We start from the raw sequence: 22,869 nt of genomic DNA, 5'->3' as shown, positions 1-22,869 counted from the left end.
TGACAGGCAACGGAGGAGGAGGAGGAGGAGGAGGGCAGGAGGAGGAGGAGGAGGAGGAGGAGGAGGAGGAGGAGGAGGAGTGACTAACGCACATGATTATCAGGAAAGCACAAGTGTTGCCATGTTTATTTCGTTGAGGGATTCTCTCTCTCTCTCTCTCTCGATTCTGGGCTGAGGATAAAATCTTTAAATTCAAAAGAGCGTATGTATATATATATATATATATATATATATATATATATATATATATATATATATATATATATATATATGGCTGGTGTTTCCCAAAGTAAAGCTTCAGAACTTTACCCATTTCATTCACTTGCACAAAAGGCTCACTAGTAGCAGGTTAAACTCCCAACGCACGCTGCACCATTCAGATACTGATATTCATCTTTTCCAGTAACACTTTCAAGCCATATATCCAACCCTTTCTGTGTCTTTGAATAGAGGATTTTTGTCCTCTTCTGTCCGGTCTTCCCACATGACTAAGCCATCTCAGAATACTATTTATTTATTTATCCTTTCACCTAACTTAACATTTTCACCACTAACATAATCCCACATTTTTCACCCTATCGGGTTTTCTTACTCTGCATAGGCCTATACTTCATTAGCAGTTCGTCTCAACAACTTTAGCATATATTTTCATTCACATTCAACAAACTTCGCTTCCTTGGAGGAGCGTTGGGAAGTCTAGGTTGCAGTGTATTGAGGAGGGATTGCATAGGAGGCTACTCTCTCTCTCTCTCTCTCTCTCATATGAATTAAGTGTGGTTGTTGAGTGTAATTGAAAGACGAAAGGTTGAAGCTCTTGTATGGATTTTTATTTATTGTTGGAAAAAGGTTAGAGCAGATGAAAGGATGGAGAGGAATTAAAAGCGGTTTCAGAAAGGAAGGGATTTTAATTCTAGGATGCACAAGATTGATTGTAAGTAGGGATGGATAGTGAACTTTGTATACGGGATTTGATGTACTGCAATGAGCTCTCTGTGTTGGTGAAGTGTGTAGTGGGTGTTGTGAAAGTTGTCCACACGGGATTCTATATATATAACATCTCTAGATATGACAGACGTAAGCATAATTGTAGCAAATATTCCTGATTTCAAGTGGAAGTTTGTAACAAGGTTATCAAGTTGGATTTGTCAACATTGACCTACATTCCTCGCTTGACAGAACTAAAATTTAGCAAAGCAACAATTTCCTGAAACATTTATGGAAAATCTATATTCCTCGTTCGAGCTTCTGAAGTTTCCATTTGTGTTTGATAATGAATAAGATGGAGTACTTTATATTCATACAGACTTTGATATGGAGTGCTACCAACAGGAAGAGCACGAGCTATCTTATCTCTTGCATTTGCAAAAGTATATACCTCTCGATTGACGTAGAAACAAAGACCCTATTGTTTTCAAAAGCCGAAATTGTTGATGCCATCACTAGCGGTTATTTTTATTTGGTAGTATTGTTTAAAGTGACGATACGAAAACTGTTGATTAGATATATTTTTCATAACTCCTTTGACGATATGTTGTGTTGGGAGTTGGTAGTACTATCAGATCACGTACCCGTTTATCTAACGGATACGAGTTAATCTCTTGGTTCTGCATTGCTATTTATTGATGCTTTAGGATGGGCTACACTTACCATTGCTATATAATGCAAACACCGCCACCACCTCCCCCCTACAGCATGGGTCTAAAATATGGTCGATGTTGACCTCAGGGGTCTATAGTACAAACCAAAGGGTCTTTAGAGGTTAATGTAGGCCTACTGAAGTTTTGTTAATGGAACGAAAAAAAAAAATGATGCATTATATGGAGCTTTTCAGTAACAGTAGTAGTTATAATCGTACTAATACATGTAGTACAGGAAGATGAGTCGAAATTTAATAAGCAATGACAAAAAGTAAAGTTGAAATATATAAAAGTTAAGTATTAAAGTTACTATCTTTTTATTTTCACTAATCTAGGAGTCAATGAGGTACCAAGAGCAACGATGATATAGTTAAATTCGCAAGTCTGGACGTCCAAGCTTCCCCTTCCTTTCAAACAAACAAGCAAGCAAACACACACACACACACACACACGCACATACACACTGCATAGACACCGGAGCCGTTAATTAAAATGTCCTAGGCTGACAATGCCATTTATCATCCATTGTAACTGGCGATTACGTTATCACGGCCAAACACCGCAAATATTTGCCACTGGACTACAAAGGTACGACGTGCGGTCGTTACAAAGGGCGATAACACCACTTTTATAAAGCAAGGAGGCCGGATTCGACGGTATTCCGTCACGGAGTCGTCGAGCAAATTGCTCTCTCTGTCTCTGTCTCTCTTCCCACTCAACATGGCTGACCCTGGAGTCCAGGCGAGCATCCACAAGAACCTCAAGACGACGCTGCCGAGGATCAGCAATTTCATCAGCTCCAATCGCTTCCGGGAGGTGAATTTGGTGGGCAGGCTCTATCCGGATTCTAGACCCATTTGTGAGTAGTTCAACGACATACGTGTGTTTTAGGTGAAATAATCCTAATATTTAATGTTAATTTTGTGTAATTATGTATTTTTAGGTAATTTTAAACTTCGTTTATACTGAATTACAATTGGTCATTGAATACAAGGTATGGTTGGGCCTCTATACCGGGTACAAAAAGTATGTGGTATAAAATAATCGCATTAGAAATTCATGTTTTGTTTATTATCCTTTGACCATCGAATGTTAGATAATGTTAGAAAACGCCTTTATAAGTCGATTTTGGTCAAAGTAATAGGCATAGCTGAATGAAGTCTCAAGGATTTTATAATTCTTAATTCTATTTCAGGCCTAATGCTTTCATGGTTTTGCATAGTATTAATGATTTTCCAGAAAAAAATGAACCTAATTTTAGATTTTTATCGTGTTTTACAGCTATCTTCTGTGTGTGTGTGTGTGTGTGTATGCGTATGTGGAAGACATTTGGTCCAAACATATGAATTAAATCAAAACAATTATTGTGCCAACAGCCTTGTCCCACTGGGCATTGCCGGGGGGAGAGGGGGCGTGGCAAGACTGGGTTTTCGATGACGTCATCAAACAGGAGTTCACGCCGGTGAAAATAGGAGATTCCTTCGGACCCACTTGGACCACGCACTGGTTCAAGCTCGAGTTCGAGATCCCAGAGGAATGGATTGGGAAGGAAGTTAGAATTCGGTGGGGGACAAATTCCGAAGCAACCGTTTGGAGTCATGATGGTCATGTTCTACAGGCGAGTTTTAATTTTTTTTTTCTTTCGTGACTGCTAAAACTGATGAAGTATTACATGCTATGCCTGCTTAGCAGGTTCGTCAGTAACGTGTTGAATCGCCATATATATATATATATATATATATATATATATATATATATATATATATATATGTGTGTGTGTATGTATGTATGTATATTTCATCCTTCACTTTCCGTTTGTGTGCGTGTTCTTTTTCACTTCCTGCATGTGTGTGTGCTATCTCTCGCTTCTTGTATGTGTGAGGATTTTCTTGCTCTTCGGTATGTGCGTTTTTTCTCTCTCACTTCCTGTAAGTGTGTGTGCACTCTTTCACTTCATGTATGCGCGCATGTTCTCTCTTACTTCCTGTATGTGTGCGTGTTCTCTCTCACTTCCTGTATGTGTGTGGGTGCATGTATATGCATACAGAGAGAGGGTGCAAGCTTGCAAGTGACCTATGACCTAATATTCAAACGTTTGATTTGTTTACAGGGATTGTCTACGGGAGATCCTGATGCTAAGAGACCCGACTACCCAATAACAAGGAGCTATGAAGGGCAAGCTGGTCCTCAGGTCTTTTATATTGAAATGGCAGCCAATAAACTTCTTGGTGCTTCCTCCGGTGATCAGATTGGTGAGTTATTTGTTGCTGAACATCAGGTGAAGTTTGTCAATAATACGTATACCTTATTGATTCTTAATAGAAACCAGCTGAGGTGTATAGTATCTCAGATACATTTGGTGAACATGATTCTAAATATTGTTACATATGTCATGTCTCCAGATGAATGAGACATCCAAATTCTTGTTTTGACGCTCTGTGGCATGTCTTTGGATGGACACATATATGCCATAGTATTTCTCGTCTAGCTGCGACATTTTAAAGTTCGTATGATAAGCTTTTTTGTGTTATTTTACTGTGGTAATGTATCAGTACCTGTATAGGAATACCACTGTGACCTCAGTATTCCTCTTGTATTTTCAGATCCTCCTGACCCAAACTTGATGTTTACTCTAAGTCTAGCTGAGATTGCCATGCTGGACTCGACGGTGTATCAGTTAACCCACGACCTAGAAGTCTTATATCAACTAGCAAATGAGTTAATTCCAGACCAGAGAGGATACCAAGCCATGTACACTGCAAACCAGATGGTGAATAGCATCATAGCTGGTGATGACAGGTAAGCTTAGTTTGGTTGAAAATAGCAGCAAAAGAGGTCATGAATCATCCTGATGTGCTGTCGAACTTTTCGGTTCCAGATGCCATTTATAGGCCTCACACCTTTGGACAGTGGATCAGTCTAATTAGAACACCAAAGTTCAAGCAAATATGTATAATGTAATGCACTACTACTCTACAATAATTCAACTTATATTTTACTAATTTATTTATACGGTATTTTTATTGTATTAATTTATCTTTTTCTCTTTTATAATACTACGTGATCTCATCTTTCTGTACCTATTTCTTTATAACTGTATCTTCTATAACTACTTTCAGACGAACACCATATTCTATGGAAACTTGAATTTCAAGACAATGGCCCCTTATCCGAAATGAATAGAAGTCATCTTCTGAATGATAATAATCTGTTAGGCTGTAGGATGAAGGTATAAAAAAGGTTTAAATAGTATTTTAATATTTTCGTTAAGTATACCTCCACTTTTGTTCATAACCCGTCCAGTTGACAATGTTTGTTTCCAAAAAAAGACTGGAAATGCAAGAGCTTTTGGGAAATTAGACTGGTCTTCTAACCACTGCTTTTCATCTAACAATTTGGCATTGCCTAACGGTGTGACAGTTGGTAAAATTATGTTCAGTATGCAGAAATTATTTAAAATTTTGTTATACTTACTGTTTCAGTGGTGCCACAGCCCTGGCTGAGCAGTATTTTGCCAAAGGAAACGGAGCTCGTTGTCACACACTAGCATCCATAGGGAACTGCCACTTAGACACAGCATGGCTGTGGCCATATTCTGAAACCAAGAGAAAGGTAGCTCGAAGCTTTGCTTCTCAATTGAAGATCATGGAAAATTACCCCGAACATATCTTTGTAGCATCACAGGTAAGCTTGCCCCACTTAAAATTTTTTATTTTATAGTTGTATGGGGGAGAATGGTCAAAGTATGGTAAGAATAAAAGGTCGTGTAAAATTTGAATATGGTGAATGTTTGTAATGAGGAAGAGTCGGATTTTAATTCATTGTTACTTTCTGACTATAAACTGTCGTTGATGGATTTAGTTTGTGTTGTTAATGAATTTCTTATATGTGTTATGTCTGGGACAAGGTGTTCTCACAATTCAAAGGTCTCGTCTATATCTTCTAACAACTGCTTTACTTATTTTAATCAGTGATTTCCCATTCAGTTTGTCCACCTATCGAACCAACCATCAAGCAAAACTTTGTATCTATAAAAGAAAAAGGACAAATTCTTGTTTAGAGCTAAATTCATGCACGGGTTAGTTCCTTGATATGAAAATTGTGAAGTCAGTGCTTGGAATAAATTCTGTTTACTATCATACTGGAGAGGTTGTCTTCAGAAACTGAGACCTGTATTTAAGAAAAAAAATAAAGGAATTTCATGTTTTTATCATTCACTTTTATTGATCTTCATTGCCAAGTTTAAATCTGTTCCCTGCATCTGTAATTGTTTCTATTATTATAAAGCTTTTCAGTTTCTAATGAATAGCAATGAGTATACAATTGGTGTCTCTACTATCTTAATTTTCAGGAAAACAAAATACGTATAGGTAAGCCTTATGATAGCATTTTAGTATATTCAAGGAAGATTATCTATTGTAGTGTTGGTTTAAACTGAGTGTAAATTAGATGAATACGTGGTTACTGATTTTTTTCAATCTCACTGAATAGGCACAACAGTGGGCTTGGTGTAAAGAGTACTGCCCAGAATTGTATGGGAGGGTGAAAGAACAAGTTGCAGCAGGGAAATTTTTACCAGTGGGATCAACGTGGATTGAAATGGATGGGAATATTCCCAGCGGGGAATCGTTCGTCAGACAGTTCTTCTTTGGGCAAAAATTTTACCAACAAGAATTGGGCATGATCTGCAAGGAGTTCTGGCTTCCTGATACCTTTGGTTACTCAGCACAAATCCCGGGTCTTATGAAGGTTAGAATATTATAAAGCTTCTTTAATTTTAGTGTTTATTTAAGTAGTACTGTACATCGATGAACAGCTTCGTGTTAAAAAGGATTATTTTGTGTTTGAATGAAAAAGTATTCAGATATATTTAATTGTAAATTGTATGGAAAATTTTTTTGAAAATTTGTCGAATATATACAGCACAATCCTCTGAAGGATGTGCACCCATATAAGAGATCCTTGTTGGTATATGATTAGCCAACTTCTTTGTGGTACAAAACACCAAATCCAGAACCAGTTTTAAGAATTACTTCTTGTTACAGAATACCGCATACGTACTGTATATCTGAAAATAATACACCATTTTGGTCTTTACACAATACGTACTTTCTTGGAATCTTAGTAGCCCTTTGTATACATTTAATGTAACAGATATCAACATTAGCATTATTTGTTCATGTTGTAGTCTCGTCTCTGTTCCTTGTGAGTAGTAGTACTTTACTCACCGGTACGTATGTTGTTTTTAGACTCAAGTGTTTAACGAGATTTTTGTTTAATTATATATCTTTGTTAGGACTCTCTTTTCATGGTATATTGACTGAGGTTCTTTTTCTATGACCTTCACTAAACCATATAAGATGCCTCCGGTTTTATTGTGTTCAGTGCTTTTTGTACTTTCTTTTGTAAGTTCACCCACCTTGTTCATACACTGTAATAACATAGTAGATATTTAATAGCTAGCATTCTGTATGTTCTTACCAGTGCAGTATTTAGATATAATTGAATTGCAAAACAGCATTTGAAATACATACATACTTCCTTGCGCTTGGCAGCAAAGTGGACGATAGTTTTCCTCATGAAACTATTAGGAAATAACTTGGAATTAGTTGCTCCCTCTGCAGTCTTATTTATTTGTGATATTCTTCTTTTCTATGCATGCATAATTGTTCAAGTTAGCTCTCACCTCCTGGGCCCAGGTTAGTGGAGGGTGAAGAACAATAACCTGAAATTTTAATATTGTACAGTACATACTTTATTAGCTTTGTTAATAAAACTTTGTAAAGCCTCTGTCCATAAACGTTTGGAACATTGCCAATAAATTCAAGTACTTCCTTCTTTTCCTTTCTGAATTGAAGGCCGTTTGTCTTGTCAGTGTTTCTTCCAAAAGGTGACTTTACATTCTTATCAGTACATAGAGATACTTGGCACCCTTATCAATAGAGCCTGTCGGGAATTTTCTCGACTTGTATTATATGATTCGTGCCCGGATGTTGTGGGCAGATGACAAGGCCTTGAGGAGGCGCGCACTCTAAAACTCTTGGGGCGAGATACAATAAAATTTGGTTAACATAATTTTATTACGAAAAAATAAACATTTAAATACACTAACAGTACACTGAAACTAAAGTTCCTAGCAGAATTCCACAGTTCACGCAGTTTCGTACTGCTTTCACGCAGTTAATACAAATAAACTGAAAACTTTCTGGCTTTCTTACGGGGTAGCACAAAGGGTCTTTGAAGTCACGTGTCGGCAAAACACTAAGTCCATAACTGGACGAAAAATCTGCACAATTCGAGACCCATAGACTCAATATCACAAACAAATAACATCTTTGCACTGACAGCTTTCTTTTGCTGCAAAATAAATCGGAAATCCCTCATCGCAGGGATGGCACATATATACGTGGATAAAGTTAACTTACTGTTAAGACGGAATTCGACCTAGCAAATGCATGGCGACAGCTGGGAGTCTGATAATTGAGACAAATTTTTACGGTACTTACACGAATCAGATTCTGGGCAGGAATGACGCGTCACTTCGCCCTTCTTCAAAGGAAACTTACGCTTTCCCGCGTGAACTACAGAATCCTTGTAGTTCAAGCGGGAACCATCGATTATTTCGACACTACGTATACTATTACTAAATCTATTTTATTCTTGAATGTGAAATATGACTGTTAAGTTATTATTTAAGATCAAGGAATTGACTTAAAGTTCTGGCTGAAGGCCGTAATCTGCAAATTCTTGAATGACTATGGAGTCCTTGGCTCCAAATCTATACATAGATAATTTATCTCTTACTAGTGATCAGCGAATTATATTTATTAATGAAAATTCATAAAGTCTTCTTTTCTATAAGACGCGCTCCTTCCCCGCCATGCATTTAGGAATTGCGTCAGAAACTGTCGTATATTGGACAGCTTTCTGTTCAATGAATCGCCCGCGAGATCCCTCAGTCTTGCCCCAATTTAACGCAACACTTGTGAAGTTAAATGGCGGGGATTTCGAATGATCAGTTTGAAATTCACGACATACTCCACACCCGAAGTATGGGGCGTTAAAATGTTGGACAATTCAGGAAAGACTGAGCTCGGGGGGGGGGGGGGGGGGGGGGGGGGGGGGGGGGGGGGGGGGGGGAGTGGGGGGGGGGGGGGGGGGAGAGAGAGAGAGAGAGAGAGAGAGAGAGAGAGAGAGAGAGAGTAACTACTCTTACACTACTCAGTCAGGCTCGCTGCGTAGCGCTCCGCAGCGACACTTAACAGAGTACACAAAAAAACATGACATGTCAAAGAAATTATACATCAACATTACACCCGGGGTAATCAATGTCATATACAAATAAAACATCAATGGCAGATATATACATAAATGTACCCATACACATAAGGTAGACATTAATCAGCACAGAAACTTAATAGGCAATGGGCCTGCAATAAGATCAAAGTATAAATGTAAAATTAAGATCAAGGAAACACGAATATACTCTCATAAGGCATTCTGCCTTCACTCAATCAATGGCATGAAAAATGAAACCGTCATATATGGACAACTTTGTATGCAACAAGCATGGACTTTAGGCACTCGCCTTAAATTGCAATACAACATGCAAGAGTAACTTCTATATTAAGCTCTTCATCTTTAATCTTCATGCAACACGCATGTTATTCTAGGCTACTCGCCTTCAATAATCAACAAGCATTAATCAGATAGACAGGCCATTTGCCTTTAAGGAAACATAGATTACAACTGATTCAGTATGTACTCTTTTAAGGGACACATGCCCTCAAAACGCTTTCACTTCTCTACAAGTACTCATATACATTTTTCTTAATTTACTTTGAGGGTGGGGGCTACCTCTGCACAACGCTCGACTTGTTTGCACGAGAGGGGGCTCCCACTACCTTACGCTAACCCGACGCACTTCCATCCTCTGAGGATTCAACTCACCTACACTTACTTGGGTCCACCCTCCCTGCCTACCAGAATACAGGACCTTCCTGTTTTCTTTTACTGTTTCTAGCCATAACTTAAATATATTCGTTATCCATTAAGCGCTTCATCAACTCACGCTGCTTAGCAGCAGCCTTTCTCAAAGGGCGTGCAGAACGTCAACGTCACTATCACTCGATACCTCAGTATCATTCACTTCAGCACTCTCACTTACTGTATTAGTATCGCTCGATTCGTTACCAATATCGTCAGCGTCTTTGTCACTCAAGACCTTTGTGGCTGGTTGTTCAGATGTGGCAGCCAGTGCCATCCCTTGGTCGTCCCCAGACGTCACAACATTTCCTGGAATACCTACTGCTGGGCTGTACGCTCCCTCGTCTCGGACCTCTTCGTCGCCGTCATCGTCACGCACCATCTCCTCCGTCGCACCATCAACATCATCATGCCGTTCGTCTCCAACGCCATCATCGTCATCTGAGGGGGCAAGTTCCAGGGGGACCAAGTGGCTGACAGCACGCAGGGACTCAACATCTTCGAACAATACCTTGGCCGAACGCACGACACCGTCGTCGTCCAGGTACATCTCCAAGACGCGTCCAAGGGGCCACGTTGCCTGCTTTTGATTTTCTTGCTTTACCAATACGATGTCTCCGGGGTGCAGCTTGGTGGGTTCCCCAGACTGACAATCGTGTCGGGCTCTTAGGGCACTCAAGTACTCCTTCCTCCACCTCTCTCGGAAGGCTTTCAAAGTGTCTGTTAGTTTAAGATATCGATCTCGTAGCCTCCTGGAGGTGAAGGTAGCATTAAGGTCTTCATCTGGCAAAACAGGTGCCATTAAGTTGATTAAGTGACCTTGCACTAAATGAGAGGGGGTGAGGACCTCGTCCTCGCACTTGTCACCGCTATACATCAACGGCCTATTATTCACTACCGCCTCCGCCTCTTTCACTAGAGTCAATACGTGGGCCTCCGGGAGATGCTTTCTCCCGAGGGCTATCTGCAGTGCACGTTTTGTGACACCAATCAGACGCTCGAAAAAACCGCCTTTCCACGGCGCACGGGGTGTTTGTAATCGCCATTCTACGCTAGTCCTACTCAGGAACTGCTGGACTTCATCCTCTTCATAAAGTCCCTGAGGATTGTTGCTGGCCGTCTGAACGTTTGGTGGTTATCCGAAGTGATTATGGTGTCGGGGCTCCATGCGTAGCGCTGAACATCTTTCGAAAGTCAGCTAGAACAAATTCCCTCCTGCATCCAAGGAGGGGCGAGAAATCTAAATTCACGGCCTGGTGGGCCATGCATGTCACGAGGAGGATATAGCCTGGTCGCGTTTCAGTTTGTATGGCTGCGGTGTGGTCCACGCCGACTGCGGCAAATGGCTTCTGCAAGGTTATTCTTTCCTTAGACAGGGGTGGTGGTGGTGGTTGTCTCATCAGCGGTTGGAATGCTAGCACGCATTCTGGACACTTCCGTACAACTTGCTTAGCAATTGACCTCAGGCCCGGCGTCCAGCATTTCTGTCGAAAAATCGCCATTAGCGTATTGATGTTGCAATGGAGGTGCAAACAATGCAAATACGTTAAGTATGCTCTGACTAAGTTGTCCCTTAGCAGGCAAAAGGGAATTCAAATGTTTCATCTCTTCATTTGGGACCCACTCCCGAGCCTCGTCCCCTAAGTGCAAATTCAATTTGTCCTACTGATCATTAGACTTAATTGCCGTCACAAAAATTCAATATCACACAGAGGGGGGTCTGACCTCAACCTCCAAATATGCATACACAGTAGGTAAAATAGAATTTTGTTCTAAGACAAGAACTCGAAAAGGATCCCTTTTCACTTTGCAAACTTTAACACTAATTTGGTTACTCTAATCAAAATTCGGAACTCAACCCCTCCCTGAGTAGTAGTTCCCATACCCTCCCTCCTGGGGGAATAGACCTTGTTTCTTCCCTCAGTTCCTGCACCGCCGCTACCACGGTTGATATTCGTTAGATCTTCCTCTTTGAAGGGGACAGGCTCTCCTGGGATTCCCAAGAACTCTGGACCTTGTCGGCAAAGAGGATTCTGCTGCAATTGCTGGATTGTTGCGCCCCTTGACAAGACATCAGCAGGATTCTGTTTGCTGGGCACATACTTCAATCTGAAATCACAACCCTGGCGGAGAAAAACAACTTCCGCCACAACCCTGGCGGAGAAAAAAAAACTTCCGCCACACGGTTAGATATCAAGATATTTTTGTTGTCCTTGGCATCCGGGGATGCCACCCATGCCAAGGCAACTTTGCTATCTGACCAGATACTAATTTCTTGCGGCTCTATTAGCCCTTTAATTGTTTTTGCTAGCCTACAACCTAGCAACAATGCTAAAAGTTCTAATTTAGGGATGGTGATTTTGAGCATCCCTTTCGGAGTGATTCTCGTTTTGCTGGTGAGTAATCTTACATTACTTTCTTCATCTCTGACATATGCTACAGCACCGTATGCCCTACTACTGGCATCAGTGAATATATGGAGTTCGGATCTTCTGACTCCTGCCGCTCTCGGAAATGTTAACTCACAGACTGATTTCAATTCTACTAGCAGTTCTCGCGCTTCTTTAGCCTTTTCCTTACATAACAAGTTATCCCATCCAATCTTTTGTTCCCAAAGCTGTTGGAGAAACAGTTTTCCCCTAACAAATAAAGGACTGACTAGACCTAGTGGGTCGTAAATTGATACTAACAGAGATAGTCCCCATCCCTCCCCCAATTCACGAATCCTCTCACTCTCTTTCACACACAGACGGTCGACGTCTCGAGCCCATCTCGGCCCGAGCACGCTCACATTCACAGGTTCTTTCCACTCTTTCTCGCTATCAAAGGCTATACTGTTTGTTGCCCACCCTTCTAACGGCATTCTGGCCCTATCCAAAATTGCGTGCACAGATTCTTGTTCCCTTTTCATCTCCTCCAAACTGTCAAATGTACTGACATAGTTATCAACATAAAAGGACTTGCTTAATTCAGGTCTTCCTTCTAACTTAAAATGACAATTTGTCGAAAATTGCATTTTTCCTAACTATACAAACCTGAGGTCCTTTAACAATAGGAAGTAGCTAGCGGCAGCTGGAACGGTCGTAAGCTTCGAACAAGGGGAGAACGGTAGTTAACTGCTTGTCCGACAAGGTAAACAAATAACTTTTGCTTTTGGCCCATGCAAAATACGCAGAGTGAGGGGTGGCATGAGGAGGGACTATATGTGAAGGACCTCAGGTTTGTATAGTTAGGAAAAATGATATTGTTATGATACAATAAAGTTTCATACATACTTACCTGGCAGATATATACATAGCTAAGACTCCGTCGTCCCCGCACAAATTCAAATTTCGAAATCGCCACTCGCTACCGGTAGGTCAGGTGATCTACCGGCCTGCCCTGGGTGGCAGGACTAGGAACCATCCCCGTTTTCTATCATATTTTCTCTCTTCCACCTGTCTCCTGCGGGGAGGCTGGGTGGGGCCTTTAATTGTATATATCTGCCAGGTAAGTATGTATGAAACTTTATTGTAACATAACAATATCATTTTCATACAATCAACTTACCTGTCAGATATATACATAGCTGATTGGCACCCTTCGGTGGAGGGTAAGAGACAGCTACTATATGGAATAGACAGGTAAACAACATATGTTGTAGGTATAAATAAAACCTTGGTTCCTACCTGATAGGTGGTAGACTTGTGGGTTGTTTGCCCAGTAGTCTGCATCACCTCAAGAAACTTTAGCGAGATATATGATCTATGGCCAAGAGTTCTTGTGGGTCTGCCGATGGGGGTCTTACCGCACTTACTCAGCAGAGCCTAAAAGGACTTGTTCAATGGTGCTGATCCACTTATAGACAATCAACCTTATGAAGGAGCACACAAAACCATCCCGACCACCTGATCCTAACCATGTGTTAGAACAAAAGGATTGTTACGAGTTTATCCCCGAACTCGTCACAACAAAAACCGTAACTCAAAAACCACTAACGCACACATAACATAATTTTTTCAAAAAAAAATTATACTCAACTAATTGGATATTGACGAGAATTCTCTTATGAACAACATAGACGGCCGCCCGTGCGAGCCTGAATCCTCCATTGTTCGAAGAGATTCTCGACCATATCCAAACAGAAGAACAGTATATACATTTTAAGGTAGGTTGGTGTCGGCTCCCGTACCCAGAATCGTATCTGCCGATACGATAGGACCTAGAGAAAAGCACTTCTCATACGTCACACGCACGTCTTTCAAGTAATGAGATGCAAATACTGAGTTGCATCTCCAATATGTCGTATCTAAAATGTTTTTAAACGACATATTCTTATAAAACGAGAGAGACGTCGCAACCGCTCTTACTTCATGAGCTTTTACCCTCAGTAGTTTGTAATTGTTCGTCAGGACAGACCTTATGAGCGTCCGTAATGACGTTTCTTACAAAGAACGCTAGAGCATTCTTGGCATCAGTCTTGTGGGGTCTTTTACCGCGCACCAAAGACCTTGTCTAGAGCCTCCCAACTGACGCTTCCTCTGAAGATAGAAACTTCAGAGCTCTAACAGGGCATAGAGACCTCTCTGCTTCTCTGCCTACGAGACTAGACATTCCTTTGACTTCGAATGTCCTAGGCCAGGGATTCGTGGGGTTTCTCGGTTTTTTCGCTAAAAACAGGGTCTTAAACTAGCAAATAGCCGAGTCTCCCTTGCAATCCTACTTTATCCTGCAGAGCTTGTAACCTCACTAATTCTTTTTGCCGTCGCAAACGATAAAAGAAAATAGGCATTTTCTCGTATGTCTCTAAATGATGCCAGATGCGGAGGACTCGAATCTATCCGAAGACAGATATTTGAGGACTACGTCCAAGTTCCAGTTCGGAGGTACTGGTTCCTTAGACTTTGAAGTCTCAAAAGATCTACGAGATCGTGGAGATCTTTGTTATTTGCCAGATCTAAACCTCTGTTCCTGAATACAGCCGAGAGCATACTTCTGTATCCCTTTATTGTGGATACGGCTAGATGAGACTTTACTCTCAGGAATAGCAAGAAATCAGCAATTTCCGCTATATAGTAGGTAGAGGAGGAGGACAACTTCTTGGCTCTACACCACCTTACTAAAGACCTCCCACTTCGACTGGTATACTTTCGTAGTGGAGGTTCTGCGAGCTCTCGCGATCGCGCTTGCACTTCGCGAGAAAAGCCTCTCGCTCTGACAAGTCTTTCGATAGTCGAAAGGCAGTCAGAGCGAGAGCGGGGAGGTTTTGATGGTACCTCCTGAAGTGTGGTTGTTTGAGAAGATCCGTCCTTCCTGGTAGGGATCTTGGAAAGTCTACGATCCACTCTACCACCTCCCTCCGTGAACCATTCCTGGGCCGGCCAAAAGGGGGCTATTAATGTCACTCCTCGTCTCTTTTGACGCCACAAACTTTTTGTTTTTTTCACTACTAACCCCAGGAGTTTTGAATGGGGGAAAAGCGTAAACGTACACTCGAGACCAGTTTAGCAGGAAGGCGTCTACCATAATCGCTCTTGGGTCTTCCACGACCGAGCAAAACACTGGTAGCCTTTTTGAAATGTATGTTGCGAAGAGATCCACATGAGGAGTTCCCCACAGAGACCAGAGATCGAGACATACTTCCTCGTGCAGAGTCCATTCTGTATGAAGGACCTGGTTCCTCCTGCTGAGCCTGTCCGCCCTCACATTCCTTGCTCCCTGTACGAACCTTGTCAGCAGGGAGATGTTCCTGTGAGACGTCCAAACTAATAGATCTCTCGTTGAGTTCGTAAAGGAACGAGGAGTGTGTCCCTCCCTGTTTCGAATGTAGGCAAGTGCGGTGGTGTTGTCACGTTACTTGCACTACCTTGTCTCTCACCAGAGGTTCTAGGCTCTTCAATGCCAGGTGTACGGCGAAGAGCTCTTTGCAGTTTATGTGCCAGGACACCTGTGCTGGTTCCCAGGTGCCTGACACTTCCTCTGAGCCTAATGTCGCTCCCCAACCCGTCTCCGACGCGTCGGAGAACAACACTAGGTCCTGGGTTCTGTGTTCTTAGAGAGATCCCTTTGTTCTCTTCCAGAGGTAGCAACCACCACTGTAGGTGTGCCTTTATCTCCACTGGAATGGGAAAAACGTCCGACAGTTGTCCGGTTTCCAGCTCAAGACTTCTTGAGGGAAGAATTGAAGTGGACGGATATGAAGTCTTCCCAGTGGGAAGAACTGTTCCAGCGAGGAAAGCGTCCCCAGAAGGCTCAACCATTCCCTCGCTGACGTTTGATGTTTCTCTAAGAAGAGAGAGATTATCCTCAAAACCTTTCCTTTTGCGGTTCTCTCTTGCGAAGGAAAAAACTCGAAAACCCCGAGAATCCATCCGAATCCAGATAGATAGGACTAGGTCTTGTCTGGGGGTCGCTGAGACTTCTCGAGGTTCACCAGCAATCCCAAACGCCTTGGTCAAATCAGAGAGTTAACTTTAGGTCCTCCAAACACTGTCTCTCCGATCTGGCTGGATGATGAGCCAGTCGTCTAGGTACATAGAGACATTCACTCCTTTGAGATGAAGAAATCTCGCCACATTCTCATCAGGCTTGTGAAGACCTGAGGAGCTGTGGACAGGCCGAACACAAGGCTCTGAACTGAAAGATCCTTCCCCCCGTCATGAAACGGAGGTACTTCTTCGATGAAGGGTGGATCGGGACGTGAAGTAGGCGTCCTGGAGATCTAGAGACACCATCCAATCTCCTTGTCGTAATGACGCTAGGACTGAAGCAGAAGTCTCCATGGAGAACTTCTCCTTCTGAACAAATTTGTTCAGAGAGCTGACGTCTAGTACTGGTCTCCAGCCTCCCGAGGCTTTCGCCACTAGAAAAAGGCGATTGTAAAACCCCGGGGAGTTTTGATCCAGTACTAGTTCTATTGCACTCTTGTCCCACATTTGTTCCACCATCGATCGAAGAGTATCCCTCAGCACAGGGTCCTTGTACTTGGCTGATAGTTCCCTTGGTATTGACGTTAGGGGCGGAGTATTCAGGAAAGGGATACGATATCCTTCCTTATGATATTTAGTGAAGACGCGTCTGCGTCTATCAGTGTCCAGGCCTCCACGAATCCCAGGAGCCTGGCACCTACTGGTGTTTGGAGGAGAAATGTTTCATTTCCCTTTTTAAAGGGACGAAAGGCGGACCTACCTCTCTTCTCTGGAGCCTTCCTTCTTGCGGGAGGTCTGGAGATCGGACCACCTCGAAAGGGCTGCATAGAAGTGCTAGGCTTTCTTTTCTTGCAGAAACTAAAGCAGGTTTCTTCCTTCCTAGCTGACTGCGTCAGAAGATCCTGCGTCGCCTTCTCAGTTAAAGAGTGAGCCACGTCCTTCACTAACTGAGAAGGGGAACAAATAGTCAGATAGAGGTGCATACAGTAGAGCTGCCCTCTGTGCATGCGATACTGCCTTTGTTAAGAAGGCGCCATACACCGTCCTTTTCTTTAAAAGACCTGTTCCAAATAATGAAGCGACTTCAACAGATCCATCCTGTACCGCTTTGTCGATTGCAAGACAAAATGCATAACAGGGCTTCAGGTTCGATTCCCTGTGAATCGTGAGCTTTCTTGGATCACCCCAAGGGACCAATCTAAGAAGTTGAAGACTTCCAATACATGGAAAAGTCCCTGAGGAGATGATCAGTTCTGAAATACTCCATGTAATCCGAGCCAGAATTAAGACTAGGACGCCTTGAAGCGTCAACTAACGTCGAAAAGTCTGCCTCTGTTGTAGAAGGAGAGCGATACCCATATCCTCCCCGTCTTGTACCATATGCCTCTTTTCCCAGCTAACCTTGCTGGAGGCATGCAAAATACTGTCCTGACTAAGTCTTTCTTCGACTTCATCCAGGAATCTAAGGCGTTTAAAGCCCGCTTCATCGAGATGGTGGGCTTCATCTTCAGAAAAGACGAAGGCTTCTTCGCCTTCGCACTCGAAAAGAGCGAGCGCGGAGAAGGAGGAGCAGCCGGAGTCAACTCGTCTCCGTATTCCTCCAAAAGCAGGGTAGTCAACACCTTATAGTTCGACAAGCCCTCTCTTCCATGATCGTCATCATCGAGTTTTGCTCCAACTCGTGATAATCCTGAGTTTCTGTTCTCCTTCAGAACTTTTCCTTCTGGAGGAGACAAACTCCTGATCGGAGAGGGGCTAAGGGAATGAAAGTCTTTCCTTTTTCCCGTTTTGATCGACTTGGAAGGCGTCACAACCTGCGGCTTCTCTCGCGCTTTAGAAGACGTCTTGTATGACGCTTCCCGCTCTCCGAGCGTCATATATGACGTCTCTTGTTGACGTCTTGATGACGCTTCGCGTCTGGAAGACGCTTCGCTCTCTAAGGGCTTCCTACTCGGCGTCACAATCTTGGACGGAGCGTCACGTCTAAGATCCGCTTGAAATGACGCTTCACTTCTCAAAGACGTCTTTCGATTCTCTTGTCTTACAACCCTCTCGTCAGCCCCCGTTTCTCTCGAGCAGGAGCGAGAGACGAGACTTCTTAATTGGAAGCGTCACGTCCTTCCGACGGGGCGCTAACACTCCCACAAGAGATGACAGTTGTCCTGAACCGCCATAATTATCTTTCTTGACGCTTCTCCTACATCTAGTGCATGACGCCTCTCGTCATCACTCGGGGAAGAAGCATGATGGGGTACTTCCTCATAAGCGTCAGGAGACGCTGACGCCACCTTCGCCTTCTTAATAGCAGACGGGGCGTCATCCGAGAAGCGCTCTGGGCTGGAATCAATGTCTTGCTTCATATGACGCTTCAGCGGTCTCGATAAGTCCGACTCCTTCCACCCTCGTTTAGGTGAGGGAGAGGGAGAGGACGAGAAACACTCGCGAAGGACGCTTTTTCTATAGCGCCCTTGAGCTGGCTGCCATGAAGCAGAGCTAGCTGAAGGGACGTCTGACCGTTGGGGATTCCCCACGACCTCCTTAAGGCTTTCGACTTTCCTTCTCTCTACTGGGCATGTGAGCTTGGAAGAGGTCTAGGCCTGGGAGCGCCGCAGGGACGATCAACGCCCCCTCCACAACACTGATGGGACTCACTTCACTAAAATGTCACTATCACTAGCCTTACCTTTCGAGTCCGCCATCTTGGACTTCATGTCTCGAATAGTCGCTTTCAGATTGGCGATTTCCGATGCCGAATCCGAAAAGACACTCTGAGAATGAGATTTATAGGGAGAATCTACAGTAGTAGGGTTAGAATTATCCGTGAAAGTCTGATATCAATAGGCCTTGAATTCACACCTTTCAGTCGTCTAACTCTATCCCTCTCTAACTTCTTCAAATAAGAAGTCAAAGTCTTCCATTCTTCTGCATTCAAACCCTCGCATGCCTTACAAGTGTTAATAGCAGAACACTGAACCCCCCCTACATTTACGGCATACAGTGTGAGGATCAACCGAAGCTTTCGGTATCCTCACCCTGCAGCCTACATTCACACACATTCTCACACTCACATTAGAATCAGACATACTGAGAAAAATCCAAAAGAGTTATTCCAAAAACAGTCCACAGTAGCGAATGCAAAACACGATCCAAATACGTCACCAAAAAGCCGAAAAAAACGTTGATCAAATGTTGAAAAATGAATCTAAGTCAGGAGGTAATAACAACAATGTTGATACCACCGGCGACAGAGAAAATATGATAGAAAACGGGGATGGTTCCTAGTCCTGCCACCCAGGGCAGGCCGGTAGATCACCTGACCTACCTGTAGCGAGTGGCGCGAAATTTGAATTTCTGTCGGGGACGACGGAGTCTTAGCTATGTATATATCTGACAGGTAAGTTGATTGTATGAAAATGCAATTTTCGACAAATTGTCATTTGTTCCGATACGTAATACAAACCATCGGTCCTTTAACAATAGGAAGACTCACTTCTTGGTGGGAGGAATCTGAGTCTTTGATGAACAGACTGGTGTTCGTCCATCCCTGGAATGCCCTCCCTGTCGTAAGAGCGAGGGAGGGATCCAAGCCTCTGTCCGATGATCGGGGTGTGCAACGCAGGATCAATGGTCAGACCTCTGGGCCGAGTACTAAGAGAGAGGCCAAGCGTATCTCTTCGTACCAGGCAAGCAAGAACTTGTTCCTGTTTGCAAGAGGCAACATAAAGTATGGGTTTGTCTCAAGCTGGCATCCACTTCCTCCCCCTTGTTGGAGGAAGTGGTGGATATACGCTCCTATCCCTAGTGAAAGGGATAGGATGGGGCTCTGTTGAGTAGCTCACCTGCATCTTGTCCTTATCCAGCAGGGTGACGACCGTGTCCCTCTAACCACAGGTAGAGGGGAAGAAAAAGATGGGAAGAGGAGCCAGTCACGCTCTCATCACTCATTCCATTCTTACGGTCACACCAGGACTCGATGCTGTTCAGCCTGCGAGGGTCTGGGTTCGCTACACAATGTGTTGAGCAGCCACCATGGGTCCCAGGGAAAAGATCCAAGGACCCTGTGGGCAATATCCCGAAGGTAGAAGGAGGGGCATGTGGTCTGGTTGGACCAGCCCCTGCCTTCAGTACCTGCGCCACGGAGAAGTTCTTGCGGACAAGGCAGCATCTCCTTCGCATCGAAGGCGGTGAAGTCCATTAGGGAGGGGACTGTGAACGACTCGAACCAATCTTCAGGACCGAAGGGTCCCGAGTCTTCGCTACGAAGTTCGGTACGAAATCGAGCGTCACGGATCCCCGTCCCCTGGATGCTTGACTTCGCAGCAGAAGTCATGCAGTTCCTCAGAGGAAAAGAAGGGAATAGTCGCATGACCTATCCTCTTTCTCTACTTCAGTGATGTCCAGTACCCATACTGGTCTGTCCGTTTGCCACGAAGTCTCTCGCATCCTCCTATCCCCATGCAGCGAAGTTCTCGGTAGTGGATAGGACACCGACACTCCATAGTGGGTGTCGATGGTATGGGTACTGTGACAAACTATTAAAAACGAAGTAATGATTGCTCTTGTAACAAACCGACTAACTCAAAACAGCGTAGTTCGTAAACTGACTCGGGCGCTTCTTGACAGCTGCCGACTGACTGCGTTTGGTAGGAGGCAAGTTGTCCAAGCATCCGAGTAAGTCACGTGACCTTCGCCTTTAAGGGTTATGCCGAGAGACCAACAAATAATGTATTTGTTTGTCACCAATGCCGGACAGCGAGGTGATGATTCTCTTAAGGCATGTGCCCAACAGGCGAAAGTCAATTGCCTCTAGAGACGAGGTCCCTGAAGGCAAAACATCTCATAGTTGTTTGAATCTCAGCTAAGGAGAAACAACACTATGTACCGTTGAAGACGAAGGTAGATATTTGAATGCAACCTACGTCTTCACAGACGAATCGAGAGAAGGATTCTCAAGATTCATAACCTGTGCTTTACAAATGACTGAAAACGCTAAACCGCTTTTTCATTGCTGTCCGGTGAGAAGTCGTAGTTGCAATGAAAGCGGGGCGTTCTTCAGTAATGAAAACACAGGGGAAAGCAGCCTGAAGAACTGCTTCTCATGGGGCTGAACATTTGGAAGTAGAGCTGTCAGGTCGGAGAGTAGGCGATGTCTTTTTGACACATCTGTTAATTCGGGTGAACATGAACAATTGTACACTACGAATAAGAGATATTTTGAGACAAACTCAGATGTCTGCAAAATCATTCGCATTATCGCAGTGCGATGCAGCGGGAGGACTTGTACAGGACTTCTGTTACCGTGCGGTAAACAGAAAGATGAAAGAGGTCCAAGAGATATCTCTGTTGAAAATTTTTGCAATGTCGAAGGCGATGGAATCTAGCGTCACAGCAGTAGATGGTCCTTCATTATTGCGAGAATCCCCGTTAAATCAGAGACCTAAGTCCATGATTGTTGGGCAGAGATACGGTTCGGTAGTCAATCAAAGCAGGGGAGAGAGAGACATAACTGACCGTGCATCTCGGAGGCCCAGCTGATACTGAGCTGCTATCAGGCAATTCAATACAGTAGCTGAGCCTGGCTCTCGTGACTCGTCATCCTGAGTTGCCAGGTAATCCATTATTCCACGAAGGAATGCGTTCGGCTAGAACCACCGAGCATAAAAGATATGCTCGAGCAATTATATTTAGGCGAAAACGAATTTCGGTAAACTATAAAAGTTGAAATGGTTGTTGTCGTGACAAAACCATAAGTATATAAAATTGAAACTGAAAACTCCTGGGAGGTTGCAGGCAACTCCGAGTTGCAGTTCAATTAGAATACTTCTCGTCTAAGTCGCAATCCAGTAGATTAACTAGGATATGCGCCTACCCTCGGACCAATTCAACTGCCTTAGCAGAAATCATGTCGCGAGGTTAATATACGTAGTATATTTGTAGGATTCTGAACAACGATCTCCATCCTAAATTCTTTCCTTCAAGAAAACAAAATAAGGATTGGAGATCGACCACTTCGATCTCTATTAAAGAGAGGTGAAGGAGAAGTCTTCTCGAAGGAAAGCTTCAATGGTGAACAGAATACTAAGACGATAGTTCAAGCCAAACTGGATATTCCCGTCGTTCTTCTCATTATTCCAGGTTGGTCACCTACTGTGAGATAGTCTTCTTTTCAGCAGCAGTCTTCTTCCAATGCTAGAAATTCCAGGAACTCGAGCATAGGCGAGGTTCCCGATATAGTGTAAAACATATAGGGGATTCTCGTCTCGCTCACTTTGGACCGTGGTCTCGCCTAAGTGTTTGGAGATCGTTAAAAAACTTGAAAACACTGAATGCGCTAGAAATTCCGTAGAATTCTAAGCAGTCTGCGAAACCCCACCGAATTCGTCAACGATATCGGCTGGTGGTCCTCTCGATTCCCGTTAGAAATCGAGAATGGGGCAGATCCCTCCTCAACGACCGGGGCTTACGACAGGTAGGACCCGAAGGTCGCCCCGGTAGCGCAGTACCCAACGTGGGATCCTACAGAGAAATCTCTGTAGGATTCCCTCCCTCCCCTTCCCTCGTAGCCGTAAGGAGAGAGGAATGGGGGAGGAATTGGATACTCACTCTCCTTCCTAGTGGAACTAGCAGTTGGAGAAGAGTAGGAGCAGCCATCGCCGGCCTCTCAGAGTCTGGGAAAATGTATCGTCAGGAGAAAAAAGTTTTCCCGAGGAGGGAGGGTTACGAACTCTCACTGTAGGTAAGGGTCTGCCGCCACTGTGAACGTCGTCTGGGTGGGGCTGATCGACACCTGACAGGAGAGAGCCGATACCGTCCTCCGACTCATTCCAGTCCTCGTCAGA

At 43.6% G+C, this 22,869-nt stretch overlaps 1 protein-coding gene across 1 annotated transcript in view; it reads left to right on the top strand.

Annotated features, from left to right (window-relative positions):
- The first annotated feature begins 2,239 nt into the window (after positions 1 to 2,239).
- Positions 2,240 to 22,869, top strand: part of LOC135223864 (alpha-mannosidase 2C1-like) — a 35,760-nt gene continuing 15,130 nt past the window's right edge. Inside the window, exons 1-6 of the mRNA XM_064262762.1 lie at positions 2,240 to 2,496; positions 3,014 to 3,255; positions 3,748 to 3,889; positions 4,241 to 4,436; positions 5,120 to 5,321; positions 6,129 to 6,386. Of these exons, the coding sequence (XP_064118832.1) occupies positions 2,358 to 2,496; positions 3,014 to 3,255; positions 3,748 to 3,889; positions 4,241 to 4,436; positions 5,120 to 5,321; positions 6,129 to 6,386 (1,179 nt within the window). The 5' untranslated portion in view covers positions 2,240 to 2,357. The remainder of the gene's footprint in view (positions 2,497 to 3,013; positions 3,256 to 3,747; positions 3,890 to 4,240; positions 4,437 to 5,119; positions 5,322 to 6,128; positions 6,387 to 22,869) is intronic.

This window comes from Macrobrachium nipponense, chromosome 10, assembly GCF_015104395.2.
Source record: "Macrobrachium nipponense isolate FS-2020 chromosome 10, ASM1510439v2, whole genome shotgun sequence".
NCBI classification, from domain to species: domain Eukaryota; kingdom Metazoa; phylum Arthropoda; class Malacostraca; order Decapoda; family Palaemonidae; genus Macrobrachium; species Macrobrachium nipponense.
Note: the sequence above shows the minus strand (reverse complement) of the source record. Positions and strands in the feature narration are given on the sequence as shown.